This window comes from Echiichthys vipera (genome assembly GCF_963691815.1).
Source record: "Echiichthys vipera genome assembly, chromosome: 12".
Lineage (NCBI taxonomy): Eukaryota > Metazoa > Chordata > Actinopteri > Perciformes > Trachinidae > Echiichthys > Echiichthys vipera.
Window position 1 is genome coordinate 18311796 of NC_139837.1, and position 16776 is coordinate 18328571.

General features: G+C 41.8%; 1 protein-coding gene across 1 annotated transcript in view; it reads right to left on the bottom strand.

The window, feature by feature from the left end:
• Nucleotides 1-16776, bottom strand: part of dlgap2a (discs, large homolog-associated protein 2a) — a 125248-nt gene that overhangs the window by 24347 nt on the left and 84125 nt on the right. The window contains exons 2-3 of the mRNA XM_083924608.1: nucleotides 8744-9891; nucleotides 5963-6026 (exon numbers count right to left, since the gene is read on the bottom strand). Coding sequence (XP_083780734.1) covers nucleotides 5963-6026; nucleotides 8744-9891 — 1212 coding nt within the window. The remainder of the gene's footprint in view (nucleotides 1-5962; nucleotides 6027-8743; nucleotides 9892-16776) is intronic.

The window sequence follows — 16776 nt, forward strand, 5'->3', positions numbered from 1 at the left end:
GTAACTGGTATAATCATACAGAACATTTATGAATACAGATCGTGTGGAGCAAAATTATTTTCTGAATCATGATCTTGGCGTGAAAGAAAAATTTGACTCTATTATTATACATGCCATTACACAACATAAATGATCCTTTTTGTATTGGAGATGGTGGTGTGGCTTATTAAAAATACTTCCCCCACTCATTGTAATGAACTGATGATGACTCTTTGCAAGCTCATTAAACACAACCACACTCTCTTCGTCTCTCTCTCTCTCTCTCTCTCTCTCTCTCTCTCTCTCTCTCTCTCTCTCCTCTCTCTCTCCTCTCTCTCTCTCTCTCTCTCTCTCTCTCTCTCTCTCTCTCTCTCTCTCTCTCTCTCTCTCTCTCTCTCTCTCTCTCTCTCTCTCTCTCTCTCTCTCTCTCTCTCTCTCTCTCTCGTTTTGCTTTACTTAAACAGTACAACCGATTTCAATTACTGGGACAAACAACAGTAGTCAGGGTCTCTGTCTCTCCTGCAAGCAAACACACATAAATGACACAACACACAGATCTACAGTCAAACAAAAGCACAAACCTCTCTCGCTTCTCTTCCCTGTTTTCTATTTTCTGTTTTAGATTCGCCGTCTTGCACTTTGCTGACTGTGTGCGATGGTCAGAAGTTCTAGCTGGACACACATTTACATGGTCAATGATTTGCACTCATAAAATATGACATTGTCAGTAAGCATTAAATTCTATGTGGAAGTTGAAGGCTGCTCTGATGCTGTATCCATCCATCTCTTTAACATCCTGGCAGCTGGCTCAGCCTCGGCCCAGTGCCAATCCACCGCTCTAGATTTCATTAAGTTAAATCTGACTTGGGTCCATATTTCTTTGACTTTACAGTAACACTGGACCAGTGCTGCACTCCAGAAGAACTAATAAGATAATACTGAACCTATTTTTTTTTAAACTTTCCTCTGCCAATAAGTGAGTAACTCATCAACTCACAGGTTCACAGTGAACTGGGTGGCAGCTGACTGGCTGTGGGAAATGTCAGAAGCAGATAGGCTGCATCCAAATGTCACTAATGTGTCAGACACATGACTCTAATCAATTTCTGATGCAAATGTCATCTCTAATAACAATTAAAATGTGATTATTATTTAAAGAAAAATGACAACAAATATTATCCTTTCCAACACTGTATTCTATAAGAATAAAACCACCAGTTTATATTGGAAAAGCATGAAAAGCAGATTTGTAATTGCAAACCATTCATCAAAAGCAAAAAACGATTTCCTCCGACACTAATTCTACTAACCTCTGGCATCAAAGCACACCCACCCAGAATTACTATTCCAACAGGTGTCCCATCAAATCAAAACAGCTTGAGTAATTGATCAATCATGGCTTTATTACAACCCACTCTTTGTTAATTACAAGAATGCCAGGTCTAAGCAGCCTTTGACTCTTATGTTTCATCTGTGTTGTGTTGTTAGCATGGGGATAAACCTTGGTAACAAATTTCACTGCAAGGCTGTAATGTTACATCATGAAAAAAAGGAAACAACGGCAAATGTATCTGAAGCACAAAAACATGCACTCCCATTACAAGAGTCACACACAAAAACATCACCATGCAGAAGAGGACGTGATTGAAATAAGAAAACATAGGCTTACTGCATTATCCAAAACATGCACAAACATGAACATGCACGCACAAAAAGACACAAACGCACACTCGAACACACTCTGATAAAAGTCATTCATCTCATCTCAAAAGACAGGCATGCACCAGCTACCAAATGGTGTCGATGGGTTAATTAAGTCTTGGAGGGGTTTGATATTTTTAGACGTCTAATTAATGAACGGAACGCCAGAGGACAGGCGCAAGCTGTGGGGAGATTTGTTTAATTTGGATTTGCTGATAAACCGGATAGATTGTAGCGTGTCTCCCTCTGAAGATAAAGAAACGGGCTGGGCAGCAGCACCGTCTCATTGATTGCTGTGAAAACACACATGGTTTCCCAGCATGCTTAATGGAGTTGAAATATGGTCGCTTGTCAACATGAACACCAACCTTGACCCAAAGATCCTACAAAATGAAGACATGGGATCCAGAGGTGAGCATGCAGATGCAAGCCTGCTGCTATGTGCAATTATTCTGCGTATTTTCAGGATTGGATGATTCTGTTGTTTCTAAATAAATGTGCCAGATCCTGTTCTGTTCAACAGTGCATTATACGGTGCAAAAAATCACGATTCATCAAGAAATCATCAAGATTTATATTTAAATTCACATTATAACAATAACAGAACTTTTACTTAACCTAATTGGATTCTTCTCAATAAAGAACAGACATGAATTGGGGGAAATTATTTTTATTACATGCCATGACCAAGGTATTCTCTTATGACATCACCTCCTTAAAATACTGTACACCCAAGCAGTTTTAGCACTTCAACTTTACCAATAATTAGCACTGGTGCTCACATAATATAGCTCACAAGCATCTCATAGCAGGATAGTGCAGACACTGGCATATTAGCTGCGTGTGTGTCTACCTTTACTCAGTGGGAGGCCACAGGGAGCGTGGTGTGTATGTGTGTGTGCTGGCTAGGCAGGCCCCAGCAAATGCTCCTGCAGTGCAGCAGTACATTTCATTGATTAACTCTGCGGCTCTATCTATACACAGTACCTCTGCCACTAAGAAACATAGGTCACTGCCATAAAGTTACGAAATAGAGTGAGATAGAGAGCCAGTCAAAGAGAGAGAAAGAGAGAGAGAGAAAGGCATAATAGAAGGGATACACATATTAGATGGAGAAATGGCAGAGAGAGAAATGGACAGTGCAAAGGTTCAATCATCGGTAATCCCACCCACCAGAGCCTAATTTCCTCCCACAAGCTTACATAGATTCACTGTGTTTGTTGGAGCAGGTGCTGCTTTCTTTTTTCTCTCTCTTACTAGCCGACTACCTGACTAAACACCTACTGCACGCACACCACCAACTCTTCTCCTTCTCTCATCTCTCTCTCTCACACGTATACGCCCACACATGCAACATTTTGTCTGTGTTCGTCTTGTTTATTTACTGAGATTTAATTCAATCAGATGTTAGCCTGGAGGTGTAAATAGACATCTCTATGATAAAAGGAAACTGAAACAGTTATGTGAGAAATCTGCGAGTGACTGACACATTTTCATAATCATGTCCTTTTGATTCAAATAGTATAACTCAAATTAATGACCAATGCAATTTCTGAGACTAACTCTAAACTAACATTTGCCTTGCACAGCAGCTGATTTCTCACGATAACGAGAGCATTGACATGAGCACTCATGGGTTCACATGTCACACGAAAATCCATCCACTCCAGGTAATGCGTTGTTTTGAGCAAAGGTGAGCCTCCCAATCAGCGTCCTGTGAGGAGTTACCTGCAGTAGAGGGAGGAGTGACCGGTAACAACACGAAGAGGAAACCACTCAATATGGAAAAGAGGTTTTCACTCTTCTCCTGATTGACTTGATCCAATCACCTGCCATGTATGTTTTAAAAGTCCCTGCCCTTTTCCAAACAGTTTCCAATGACAGCTTCTCAGATGGTTCTGTGTAACAAACAATATGAGGAGTCAGGTGAAACTAACATATGAGGATCACCAAAATATCTAGTCTCTTTGTCTTACAACTTATAACAAGTCTACAGCCATGCTACCCGCATGTTATTTGATTATAGGAGACAGGGGGACAGGGGTGTGCTGGCTAAGAGCTAGCTAACTTGCTTAATATCACGATAAGTCCACTACCCAAACAGCTACTGTCTGCAGCTACGTTATGTGGATAATTCTGTTATCCCTGGTCAAAACAATCATACTAACTACTTTGTGAGTGTGTTGAACGTTGTTGTAACATTATGTTATATCACGTCCATACCACTGCATGGGCTATGGCTGTTATAAGCTCAGCCACACCACCTCAACCAGTAACAACAAGGTAAATAAGTACAAATAAATGCAACTTACAATGTAACGTAACTGTATTTAGCAAACGTTATTTTTGCTCAACATATATTGTGAACAAGAGAGTGGTGTTACAGTGTAATGTTACTAACATGGTCTATATGATTAATGTTACTAATCACCTAACTTTATGAGTTACAGTTATATCGAAATGAAGGTTGTATTGTTTACCTTGGTGTTATTGGTTGAGGTCTTGTGGCTTATACAAAAGCCAATCATCCTTCAAGAGGCCAAGGAAAAGCTACAAAAATAAGTCCTGTGCCCAGGTGTGTTTCCATCCACTGTTTTTTCCTGTACATTTTAATTTGTGCATAAATACACTGGAGTGGAAAAAGAGAAATTTCTAAAACTGAAAATATCGTGAAAAGGTTCTTACATTTGTATGAGGTGGAACAGCTGGTGTGCTGATAAAAGCAAAATAAGACAAAGTGGCATATTTCCATTGTGTTTTCTCCAGGCAAGCATCTATATTTCACCCTGCATCATCTTTCTTTGCACCTTCAACACCGCCGCATCACAAACCTCACGCTTCCATGCGTTTCTTTTATTCCAATGTTTCTCATCCTAGTCATCTGTTGACTTTAGTTTTAATCAGTGATACAGTTTGTTCTCTTCCAACTCCTGTGAAAAATTATCTTGCTTGATTTTCTTCATCAGAGATTTGAACTATGTTCTGAGAAGATACCATCCAGTTGGATTATCAGATATTGTTTTCTGGGAATGGCTGTCTACGGGAGACTGATGAGAGCTTTTCAAACATCATCATACAGTAAACTGTAAACTATATACTGTTTCTTGAACATGACATATCAACATTCTCCAAACTCATACCATGAGACACTACAAAGTATACCCTGGAGTGGGCACCACGTGGCATTGATTGTTATGTTAAAAGACAGATGAAGAATTATACTAAAGCAGCACATATTGGTAGGAAACTCTTCATAAATTATTATAGATGGCCCATTTTATTGATTTAGCCCAAGAGAGCAAAAGCATGCACAAACTACAACTAAGCTACTTTTTATTCTTGACATTCTCGTGACCAAATCTTACTAAGTAGTGGGCCATGGCCTGATAGCTATCTGGGAACCCCTTTATAAAAAGTAAGGGAACCCCTGTGTATGTGGGTGGTGTTACTGTATCTTTCAGTCACAGTGCCAGGTTTGCTTCTGCTGCTTTGCACTTCCCTTTTGTAATTTAATCAGCAGCCTTTCTGCCTCTCAAGCTCCACCTTTGGCAAGCCAACATGGCAATTAATTGGCTTATTAAATCCCTCTGCAATGCCCTATCAGCAAAACTATCAAAGACTAATCCTCCCTTTGTACTACAGTACAGTATGCAGAGTGAGAACACAGTAACGTTTGCTGGAGCAGCTGACTTAATCAGGGCTAAGAGTTGTCAGTAAGGCAAAGTTATTGTGCTGTGAAGTTACGAGCTGGGTGCAAGCAAGGTGGAGGAGGCAAGGATTATAGCTGTTGCTGCAGTCCAGGTGTATTTGCATATATCATTTGAAGTGTGTGTGTGTGTGTGTACGTGTGTGTGTTTGTGTTTGTGTGCCGGTGTGTGCATGTGTGTGTGTGTGTGTGTGGTGTGTGTGTGTGTGTGTGTGTGTGTGTGTGTGTGTGTGTGTGTGTGTTTGTGTTTGTGTTTATTGTGTGTGTGTGTGTGTGTGTGTGTGTGTGTGTGTGTGTGTGTGTGTGAGAGAGCAAGGGAGAGATGGCGGCCCCACACATCTACAGTGTAAGTGTGTACAAAGTGCTGGATTTGAAATTCATTCAGGTACGCCTACATAAGAATGTTTTGCCACAATCACCTTCGTACATTAAAGTAATGTGCCAAATATAAGACGATCCTGATTATAAGATGACCCTCCTTTTTAAGAATCATTTTTGGTAAAATACTGCTTGAAGACCAAATCTAACAAAAAACAAGTTTTTATCTCTCAATCCAATTTCCAATTTTAAACCTACCAATCCAATGACCAAAACAGAATTCTTTCTTCTCAAACCAGAAATAATCCTCTTCAGGAACCCACTGAACACACAAAATGATCAGTCAGCTTCAAAATAACAGCTGGTCAACAAAAACAAACCAAGTGATACCTACTGTGTCTAATAGATCAGCCTCGTAAATCTCTGACACGAACCTCCAATGTTTCTTGTCTGCTTGACAGCTGTTTGACTCTGCTGCGTTAATCATCATCAGCATCATAACTCCTCCTAAGTTTTCACTAACTTTTGAGACACTTTTTGGGGGCGATCACTGTTTGTCCATGTTTCCGGCCCCTGTCACGGTAAGCCAGTTGTCTCTGTAAACAGTGTCGCTGTAAACTGTGTTGTGAACGAAGGCCTGTCATGAAAGGAACTTGTTTTAGAGATTTTTGGTGCCATCTACTGTTGTGACCATATACTAACAAGTAACGCTCACACTGTGACTGTCACAACCCCCCTTTTTCAGGCGGACTTCGAGGAAAAACCACTATCTTATATTTGTGAGAATACGCTCAAAGTCAAACCCATAAACATCCTGAAAACTGTTTGTGTGTGTGTGTGTGTGTGTCTTGAAGAGAGCTAATTGGGGCTAATTTGTGAAATGACTTAGCCAGAGACGGAGAGCGATGGCTAATGCCAGGTCTGATCCTGCAACATTTGTCATTTCAGTGAAAGAGCAGCTAATATCTATCTATCTCTGTCTTACCCAATGTTCAGTTAATCGATCTCTTATACATACACATGCACTACCTCCTTCACAGACACACAAACACTCAAACACACTCACCTGCTGCATGCAGACAGATTAACAAAGGGATACTTCAGTGAGACAAGCCCTGCCTTTTTTCCATTTGCTGTCTCATAGCTCAACTACTCTAACACTTCAAAGTTTTTTCATTCTGTCATCAACCAAGGACGCAAACAAGGTGACTAGCACATTATCAAACCATCTGGCATGCAATAAATAAATAAAAAAACTCACCCCCACACAAACCTCCCACTCATTCACATTAACACACCGTCAGTACACACACTCTCCCAAGATACACGTTATGTTGTTACAGTGCAGACGCTTGTGGATCATCCCAATTCGGCAGCAGCAGGAAGTGAATGTGACCCCTCGGTGTGTGCCAAGTATTAATCCTGACTTTTGGCTCTATCTCATTGCCTGACTGTTGCAGGTGATGAGCAACAACAGTAGCCACTGGGAGCAAAAACCTCTCTTTTGCTGTTTATTCCCCTCTGTTTACTGGAGTATCTCAATGCATCCACAGAGGCACAGACCTCAGCGGAATGCATCTTCAACTTTTCCTCCCTCTCTCCTTAAAAACGTCTCCCAGAGAGGGCATTGATTCTCCTCGGGGGAGGGAAGATGTGTCACCCTGCATGGATTGGATTGATAACGTTGGGCTAAATGTAGCCCTGCGGCAGGAAGGAGGAGAGAAGGATATTTTTAGAAGTGTTTATAATGCCACGAGTCGGACACTACCTCAGCTAAAAAAACAAATGGAAATAAGGAAGGGGATGGGGGGGTGGGCACTAAACACAGCGTCTCTCATTGAGAGATTACTGCACTTGGTGGGATTATAAAAAATTTGAGTGGATGAGTGCACTGCCTGTCCAGTTCAAAATTATCATCAGTTATGTTTAAAAATACGCTAGTCAAAATTAGTCCTCTAAAACATTTTCTGTTGACGTGAGCTTAGATTGAGTGGCTTCTTTGGCTCCATTGGCTGATTTGAGTAATGTATTGGCTTTCTGTTTACAACAGTCTCTAATCCATACAACACAGTCTCTGCTTTGAGTCTACAAGTCTTCTGTACCAAATGTGCTGAAGTGCTCACTTTATTTTGGCTGCAGGCGGTACTTACATGATACTATCAGATATCAAATTGTTGTATATTGAGCAGCGTTAATCTATTTTCCCCCACTTTTGCAATTTGGGATTTATAAGCATGCTTTATTTTCTTTCTTTCATATGCCCTCCAGCATGCATTTCAAACCTGTGAAACACTGTGTAAAGTGCTGACTCACTCTGAATTGATCCTGGCAGTGCTATGGGGTTTCCCGTAGAGCTGCTCATGGGTTTGAGCTAAATTCTAACCTTTTTCTCAGGGCTGAAACCTATGCAAAATCGAAGCAAAAATACGGTAAAAATCAACATTGATCGCTAGTCTTTTATTCTCACGTTGCTGACTCTTTCGCTCCAATGCAGATCGTTTATGGAGTTAATTGACTTGTCCTGCTGTGCTAGTCCCTTCTGCTGCAGCCACATGCTGAGCCATAGGCCAGGTTCACATTGTCATATCCAAAAATATAAAAAAAAAACGTCTTTTAGATCAATTGGGAATCTAGCTGAGATGAGCAACTTTTCTGCCTTGTCCATTGTCTATTCATCGCCAATGCCTGTAGAAAAATATTGCTTTTTGTTTGTACAATAAAGGCTTAAGTTTTGGCACTGATGTTTTTCTCTGAGCTGTAGCGCCTCAGGTTCTTATATATTTTACATTATGGTGAATGGAGGCTCAATCACTGCAGTGACAGAAAATCTTAATGAAGGCTTTTATCATCTCTTCAATTGCTTGTCGCCATCAAATCACCATATTCTCTGTTGACAGAAACCATCTAAATACCCATCATCCAACCATCCACAGATCTACAGATTTAAATAAACTAAAGCTGTAAGTCTGTGAATTTCTGAGATCAAGAAGCATCATAAAGTAAAGTGCACTATTGACACAGAAAACAAGACAAACTCACCTGTAGATAGTGGCAGGGCCTGATGTTGGGCTTGAGGTCGACGGGTGTCATGGGCTTCTCCAGGTTGAGTGAGGACTTCCTGTAGGCCTCCTTTGCTTGGCTGACCGTTAGCGTTGACCAGGAGCTCCTTTTCATGAACTTTCCCTCTGGCGCCATGTTTATGCTCTCACAGGCTGAGCACTTCACATCATTGTTGCTCTTGGATGTTTTTAGAGACAGGTCTCCAGCCAGGTGGCTGTGCATTGAGTCTGGGTAGCAGTGGCTTATGTGGTCCACAGGATGCCGTGACATGACGCTGGGTGTTCTGTACGTGCTGTCACTATCCAGGTTGTCATCTGAACTCCACCATCCTCCCGAACGTTGCTTGCCACTGCCATCAGATTTCCTTTCTTTGCTCTTGCTGCGTTTGCTGTGTTTGTGGTGGCCTTGGTGGTGGTGATGGTGGTGGTGTGAGCCGTCCCGGTGCGAGTCGCTTTTGGTACCGTTCATCTTGGAGGAACCTTCTAGAGAGTGAGACTTTGTGAAGAGCTTCTGTACTGAGTGGACTAAGTGGCGTATTCGCCCTGGGCTTTCATTGCGCTGCTCTGTGGTTGTTGTTGTGGTGGAGGTACGCTGGTATTGCAGCGTGTGAAAGCCATCCCGGTGCAGCGGCATCTGCTTCTCAAATTGGTCCAGGAGGTTTGCTGGAATACGGTTCATTTTGCTGCTGCCACCATGCAAAGACGAGCCACCGTCATCTCGGGAGTCCCTGCCGCCAGATGTGTTGCCACCGCTGTCCCGCGAAGCGCTGCCGTAGTGCATGCGGGGGAAAGTGCTACTAGAGATGGAGTGGTCAGTGGTCGATATGGATACCGGTATCACCATGCACTCAGAGTGGATGGAGCTCCGCGGGGAGCAGCGATGGTGACTCTCCAGGGGGCAGCTCTCTGTGGGGCTGAGGAGGTAGGAGGGGGGCCGTGAGTTGCCATGGTGGAGGTGATGGTCCAGGGAATGGTCACATTCAGCCAGGCCGCAGGTGTGGGCTGAGGTGGGAGAGGTGAGCTGAAGCTGGGCAGGGCGGCCGCCAGAGAGACCCTTCATGTTCCTGGGTGGAGGGGAGTAACTGTCCTCATCGAAGTATTGCGAGGGCGACCATGAATACTGCTGGTCTGAAGCAGAGAGAGAGAAAGAATATTAGGTCACACCCTGGGTAAAAAATAAAGCCTTTTCCTAAAAAAGCAATGAATATCACATTTAATGATGAGGGGAGAAAAGCCAAGTACCAAATGACAAGTCATCGGACAGGTTGGTCATTATCCACCATACTTTCACTCTTCACATCCACTTCAACTACAAAGGACACAAAAAACTCAAGAAGTAGCACATCCGAATTGTGAGAAGTATATCAACAGATTGCACAGACAAAATCTGTCCTATTCTTTCCCTTCTATATTCAGGTTTATGACCGCATACTGCTAGGGAGAAAGGGAAAGGAGAGAACGAAAGAAAGAGAAAGGCAGGCGACAGGTAGGAGCCCGCACTGCCATTTATCCAATGCAAAGTGAAATAATAGCCTATCACTCTGGGGTGCTTGTGTCATTCGTCAAAGCCCTGAGGAGAGCGCTATGAGGCTTACGGACAGATAGGCGTCCTTGGGAGACGATCACCAAATGCACCCTCCCTCTTTTTTTTCTCTGTTGGCTATGTAGTCTTAGATTAAAACCCAATTCTGTGTGTATCGGTCACCAAGGGCAGACAAGCCAGCACTCTTCCAATGTATTAAACTTAATCACGAGATATACGTATTTACTTATTTCATCATTTGTGCTGTCACTGTAATTATAACGTCCTTCCTTTTAAATCACATTAGGAGGACGATGGGGGTTAAATTCCTCGTTGAACGGTAAGCATGCTGTATGTCATGGGTGACCCTCTAAATAATCAATGAAGTGTCGAATGGACATGGAAAATGGAAAGATCTAAGCATTTCTAGTTATATTTATTCTGCAAAAATAACAATAATCCTTTTGTCTGCTGCTTGTTTTTGTATTTCCTCATTACTTGGTTCTCCATGAAAAACTGGAAATTGTAGAAAAGCAAGCCCAGGTCATATTTCAAACTTAACTGCATAATGTCTTGTGAAAAAGGAAATACACAGACAACCAAAGAATAACCATATCTAAGATGGCTTGCCTATGTTACGCCTCATAAACCCATGCACTTTCACTCTCACTCTAACCCCATACAATGAAGAAAGGTTTTAATGAGCTACTGTGATAGGGGAGTGAGGACGACGGGAGTGTCTGGACAAACTGTAGCACTTTTAGAGAATATCAATGCACTGGCAAATCATTAAATTCTTAAAACATTATCATAAACTGAATTGTGATATACTGAAATAAATACTATGAACAAAATAGGCAGCAGTGCTTTCAGCACCCTGGCAGTTGTGAAGGAAAAACACCTTAACTTAGCTTATTTAGGTGCTCCAATGAACACTATTAGAAGTATTGATGAGTGCTACTAGCTTGTGGCTACAAAAGTAATTCTTGCTAGGTTGGCGTTCTGACTAAATGTTATGGTCCATCTCTTACTGGTGGTATCCTCCTTCTTATTCATGCCACATAACACAACTGTTGCTCCATTTTTCTTTTCTCAATAACAAGGGAAAGTCCATGTCTTAACAAATGAGGACAGAACCAGAGATATCAACTTTTTTATTCCATGCACTGCCAACATTTGCGTGTCTTGCTAGCAGTGGCTAATGTAGCCTTGAGCCATCAGCCTAAAGCTAGAGATGCGGAAAGGGCTGCTGAAGTCTGTAAGCTCACTTCTTTCCAACTCCACACCTTCAGATTTTTTTTATTTTAAATACTTGTAGTCTTCTGCCCCAATCGGCGCTGACTTGGGTGACAACACTAGAGGCGCTTTATCAGACCTTGTGCACTTGAAGCCCCAAAGGCTTTATACACGTTTTTTTTTTTTTCACACATGAGGCAGTGCTCTTCAATACTTTTACACACTACTGATGTGTAAAATCAGTGGAGTTCCCCTTTAAACATTGCGCAATTAATTTTTTTTAAAGCCGATCATTTTAATTAACCTAACTAAGAATGACCTGTCACTCCCAGGGCTCTTAATCTCAATTTCCATTTGCTGATGAAAAATGGACAATGTGCGGAATGTTAAAGATTTCAGCCTCCAGGCAAATAAATGAAAGGAAAAATGCTCTATCAAGGGCCTCAGGAAACTAACCTGCAACCAGGAGTAGGGGAGTTCTTATCACTATTGATGGATGTAGAAATATGTTACATTTCTCCATGTTTGTGGAGGAAATAATCAGACAAAAATCTTCCCATAATCCAATAAATCAAACACCTGACAAATCAAGTTACTTCATCACACCAATGCAAAAAATCATGCAACACTGCCATAGTTAAGAGCCAAATGATGAAAAATGTATATTGTTACTCTATTGCACACTATTGTATATATCTCCCAACCCTGCCTGTGACTACCCATCAACTATTCAGTGATTCTTTTAAAACTTAATTTAGTTACTGGAGGCTTCTATATGCGAATACAACTCTATAAGCTTCACACACAAGTGAAAAATCAGACTGTGTTTCTCTGTGAAAAGTCCTTTGGGTCCTGTCCCTGCACCTACAAGATGTTTGTCACAGGATATATTGAGGATTTCCCTCTTGATTATCATGTCAATAGCTTGAAGAAAGTCTCACAAATTCAAAAACCCATCCAAGATCATGAGAATGACTTACTGTGCTGTGAATTGTAACTAAGGGCTGATGCTCCGTTTCATCTTTCAAATTGGATCAAATTTATTACACTCAAACCTATTTTTAATGAGGTCTAAGATCTCAACCCCCGAGGTGCAGCCTTGCTTTTCTGTTGCAGTCGTCCTCCATCTGTCAAGGCGAAAACAAATTCACTTTTGTTTATCAGTCTTACATGAGGATGTCTAACTTGGCAGCCTGATGTAAAATTAATCCAGGCTTCTCCAAGCATGCATGAGGGGAAAAAAAGAATAGGACAGTTTTTCTCAGGAGGGACTGATTTTGTATTGCTGCACATCACAGAGCTGGAAAGGCCTATCAAAAAACATTACACGGTACAGTTCAATAGGCTAAATCAGGTACGCATGAGTCAGTCCAGTTCCCTGCTAGCTAGTAATTGCAGCAGAAGGGTGATGGTGCATTATTGACTGACATGATGCTACATTTCTGTCTGAAGTCACTGTCTTACTCCAGGGACTATTCCTTAAGGTATCTCAGTGAGCTGCACTGCATAAATTATCGACTGGCAGAATTATGGCATTTCCCGGTATTATACGACAGATGATAGACTCATCCGCCCTCCACATCTCCTCCACCTATTTTCCACCTCTTCTTCTGCTGATACAGGATTTAAGTTTCTCTAAAGGAAAGAAAACAAGTACATACACGAATGAAGGAGTAAGTCCTCCAAAACATTTAGAAGGTTATTTATTATTTACACAAGGTGGCTTAAGGGAAAGCTGCTTGCTCAGTGAGTGTGCATCCTTCTGGCAAGTGCTCTGCGAACAGGGAGACAAGTATTTGTGACATCTGTGGACAGGGAGAGGGCTTGTTGTTTTTACACTGATACCAGCACCTGCCATCAAATTATCGGCTTCCTGGCATAGGTGCCAACTGCTTAGATGGACTGCTAGGGTCTAGGGTGAATTCAGAAACCGGGGGGCAATTAAATTTCAGCACAGTATACAGCAGCAAGACAACAATATCTTAAGTGTTCATTGAATCATACTTTTAAATGTTGATGGGGGAATGACATTAATTATTGTGCAGATGAAGACGGATATTGAATATTTTTAAGAACTAAAAAGGCAGGGATCCTACATGTTGTCTTCTTCACACTGCACGTTAAAATAATTAATCCGACCCCCAGGAAAAAATTACCCAATCATATTACACTTAACACTTGCACAATCTGCAATCATCAACACCGGAACCAACATCCAGCTCTTAAATGATGCCAAAGCTCTCTCTGGGCTTGACGGTGATAAACACACCTTATATCTGACACAAGAAAGTGGAGGGAAGGGAAACAGAATCGGAGGAAGAGGCTCATTTATTAAGGGCTTCTGTTTTGTGCTGCAGCTCCGCCCGTGTGCAGAGTGTGAGTAAAGGTCGTTTTGCTCCTCTTAACACATTAGCATTTAAATAGCATTATATCTGCACTGAGTATCACTGACAGCTCCCACTCTTCCACAAGCTCAGACCTTAACTGGAGTTGAAAACAAAGTTAAAAGATAATAAAGCGCTGGACTAGACTGAGAGATCAAAGGCATGCAACCTTCAGACTTGGCAGCGGTTAGCATGGTGGCTAGCTGCGGCACTATTTAGGAGAGGATTAAGATAAAGGCGACTGTGAGGAAGAGTCCCAATATTGAGGCAACAGATGAGAGACTTGAGATGGCACTCTTTAATGTTTTGCATCAGCAATACGATCTGTCATTTCTGACCCCTCGTCTAGACTGCAAACATCACATCAGCGGCGCACTCGCATGTCGACAGTGTTCACGTGACACTGAAGCAACTGTCTATACCACTTCCGTCTGAAGCATTGAGCTGCAAATGAGCAGCCAAACTTTCAGTGCAGTTTGTGTGTTTCCACTATACTAAACAATGTTCCGCCCTCATCATTCTATAGGCTCTTACAAAGTTTGAGAGGAGAAAGGGACAACAAAAGGTTTACACATTAAAATAATGATTACGCAAACTAGAACAAAGAACAAGATAACAAGAAAATAAAGATGATAAAATAAAAGTTTGATAATTAAAATGACAAAACCCTAAAATGTGTAATTCATTGTAGTAATGTATGAAATTAGTAGTGGTTTATTGGGCATCAAACTTTTATGTTTATGTACGGATTGTCGGATAAATAGACTTGAAGCCTGAATAAAAGCTTCAGATGCAGCTAACATGTGAGCCTGCGTAAGCCGGTGCAGACAGCTACATATCTTCTGAGACTCAGCGGCCATAGACTTGGGTTACTCTGAGCGGCATGCATGGCAATGAATTAGGCCATACTTATACATTTCTTGCTTTTCCCTGATGGTTTGAATAAGCCGCTAAATTTGTTACTAGTTGCTTTTTAATAAATTACGTTGTTAAGAAGATCTGAAAAGTTGCTAAATGAGTGAGGAGTGAGAAAGTGACCCCCTGAGTGCTTTTGGACGGGGGGAGGGGCTCACATGAGCACCTGCTGCTTGTTGAGGACAGTAACTGCAGAATTACTTATGCCTTCACATCTTCCAGTCTCCAAAACACCACAGAGTCACCAAGAAACACCACAAACGCTAGTCTTTAGAGGCTTTTGACAAAAAAAGCGTGCAAGTGGATTTGGAAAGTCGCCAGATTAACAAGAAAGTCGCTAGTGTAGTAAACAGCGCTTCTCTGTCTCCTCTTCTCTGTTGCTGGTGTATTCCTGTGGCAGAGTTACAGCGCCACATATAGGCCTAGGATGTGTACTACAGTGTTTTGAGACAGTTTTACTGGTTTTGAGTGGACGCAGAAATTTCTTGAGCCGAGGCTGTGTGGACGGAAAACTTTTCAAGAACGGGAGGTGGGAAAGATAGTTTTCGTACAACCTGTTAAGGTGTGGACGAGGCCATAAATGAGCGCTTATCTGAATTATAAAGAGACCAAAACAACTTGAAAACATCCACCAAATGTATTTACCATTTCTTTGTTGTTTAGAACAATGTTTCCAGAAACAGCCTTTTTTTAGCTTTTCCAGCAAGATCCCTTCCAACTGGCCAGAGGAGTTTTCTGAGCAAATCGATAGACCAGCTTTCTTATCCGTCTCCCAAAGGTTAAATGCAGTCTCCCCAGAATTCATGGCCTTTCTTTAGAAAAATCAAAGAAAAGGGAATTGTGTCCTCAACCCTTCGGGGCAAATCAGCAATGGTCTGAGCTATTAGATTGGAGAAGGAGGACAAAGAGGCAAAGCAGGAAATCTGTCAGCTTTGCAAAACCTAATGATATTCACCATAGCAGCTCCGATCAAAATAAGGCCCCAGCTTACGGCTTTGGCAGATATCCTGCTCACTTGTCTATCCTAGTGACAGAATAGGACAATTCATGCACACACTTCAAGTGAGGGATAGTAAGCTGAAAATGAACCCACTGCATTTTAATTGGCAATGCAATACTTGACTTAACTGAGCTGTTTTAAACTGCTACAGCAATTGGAAGCCAATCACGTCACTGATATTTTTTCCTCATAAATCATCTGACTCTAGCAGAGCGTGGCGCCTAAAAAAAAAAACAGTTCCATTCATGTGTGCTGCTATGAGTGACACCTAATGCTGAGACCTGACGTGGAAAACAGAGGGACTGTTATATGAAGGTGTGCTGAGTCAGCACTGTGTCACACACTAACATGTACTGTATGTTCGCAAGGTTGCTCATGCAGTTACACAACGGGGGAGGACCTGCTCTTACAACTGGCCTTAAATCAAACTGGGAATTCATGCTGCGATGAGTGGAGCCAGTGTGACTGAATCTACTATAACAATGATTCACACTCAGTGCGTTTACATGCACAGCAGTTACCTCAAAATGGTCTTTCGCCGGTTAAAGGGAATTTCGGAAATCGGATTATTAAGTTCACCCTGTATAAATGAGCGGTAGAGAATGGGAAAATGACAGTAGTAACTCAACCTCTGGTACAGTAGGTGGCGCAGCAACTTGGAAAGCGGGGGCAAAATGGATGACTTTTTGACAAAATACAGCTGAAATGGGTGTTCTTGATAGATAAGTTACAAATAATGCTACAATAAAGCTCCATCAGTTTAAAGGTAAAACTTGTGTTGTTGTTGTTTTCATGTTGTTTTTCCGGGTCAAAAACCACTGCTGTGGAGTGGGGAGGAGGAGTTATAACCTTTGGAGCATGCGTAGACGCGTAACCCAATATTACTCCAGGTATGCTGTTTACATGCATGAATACTCCGATTACTGAAGGAGTTATCTAGGTCTGTTAACCGTGGT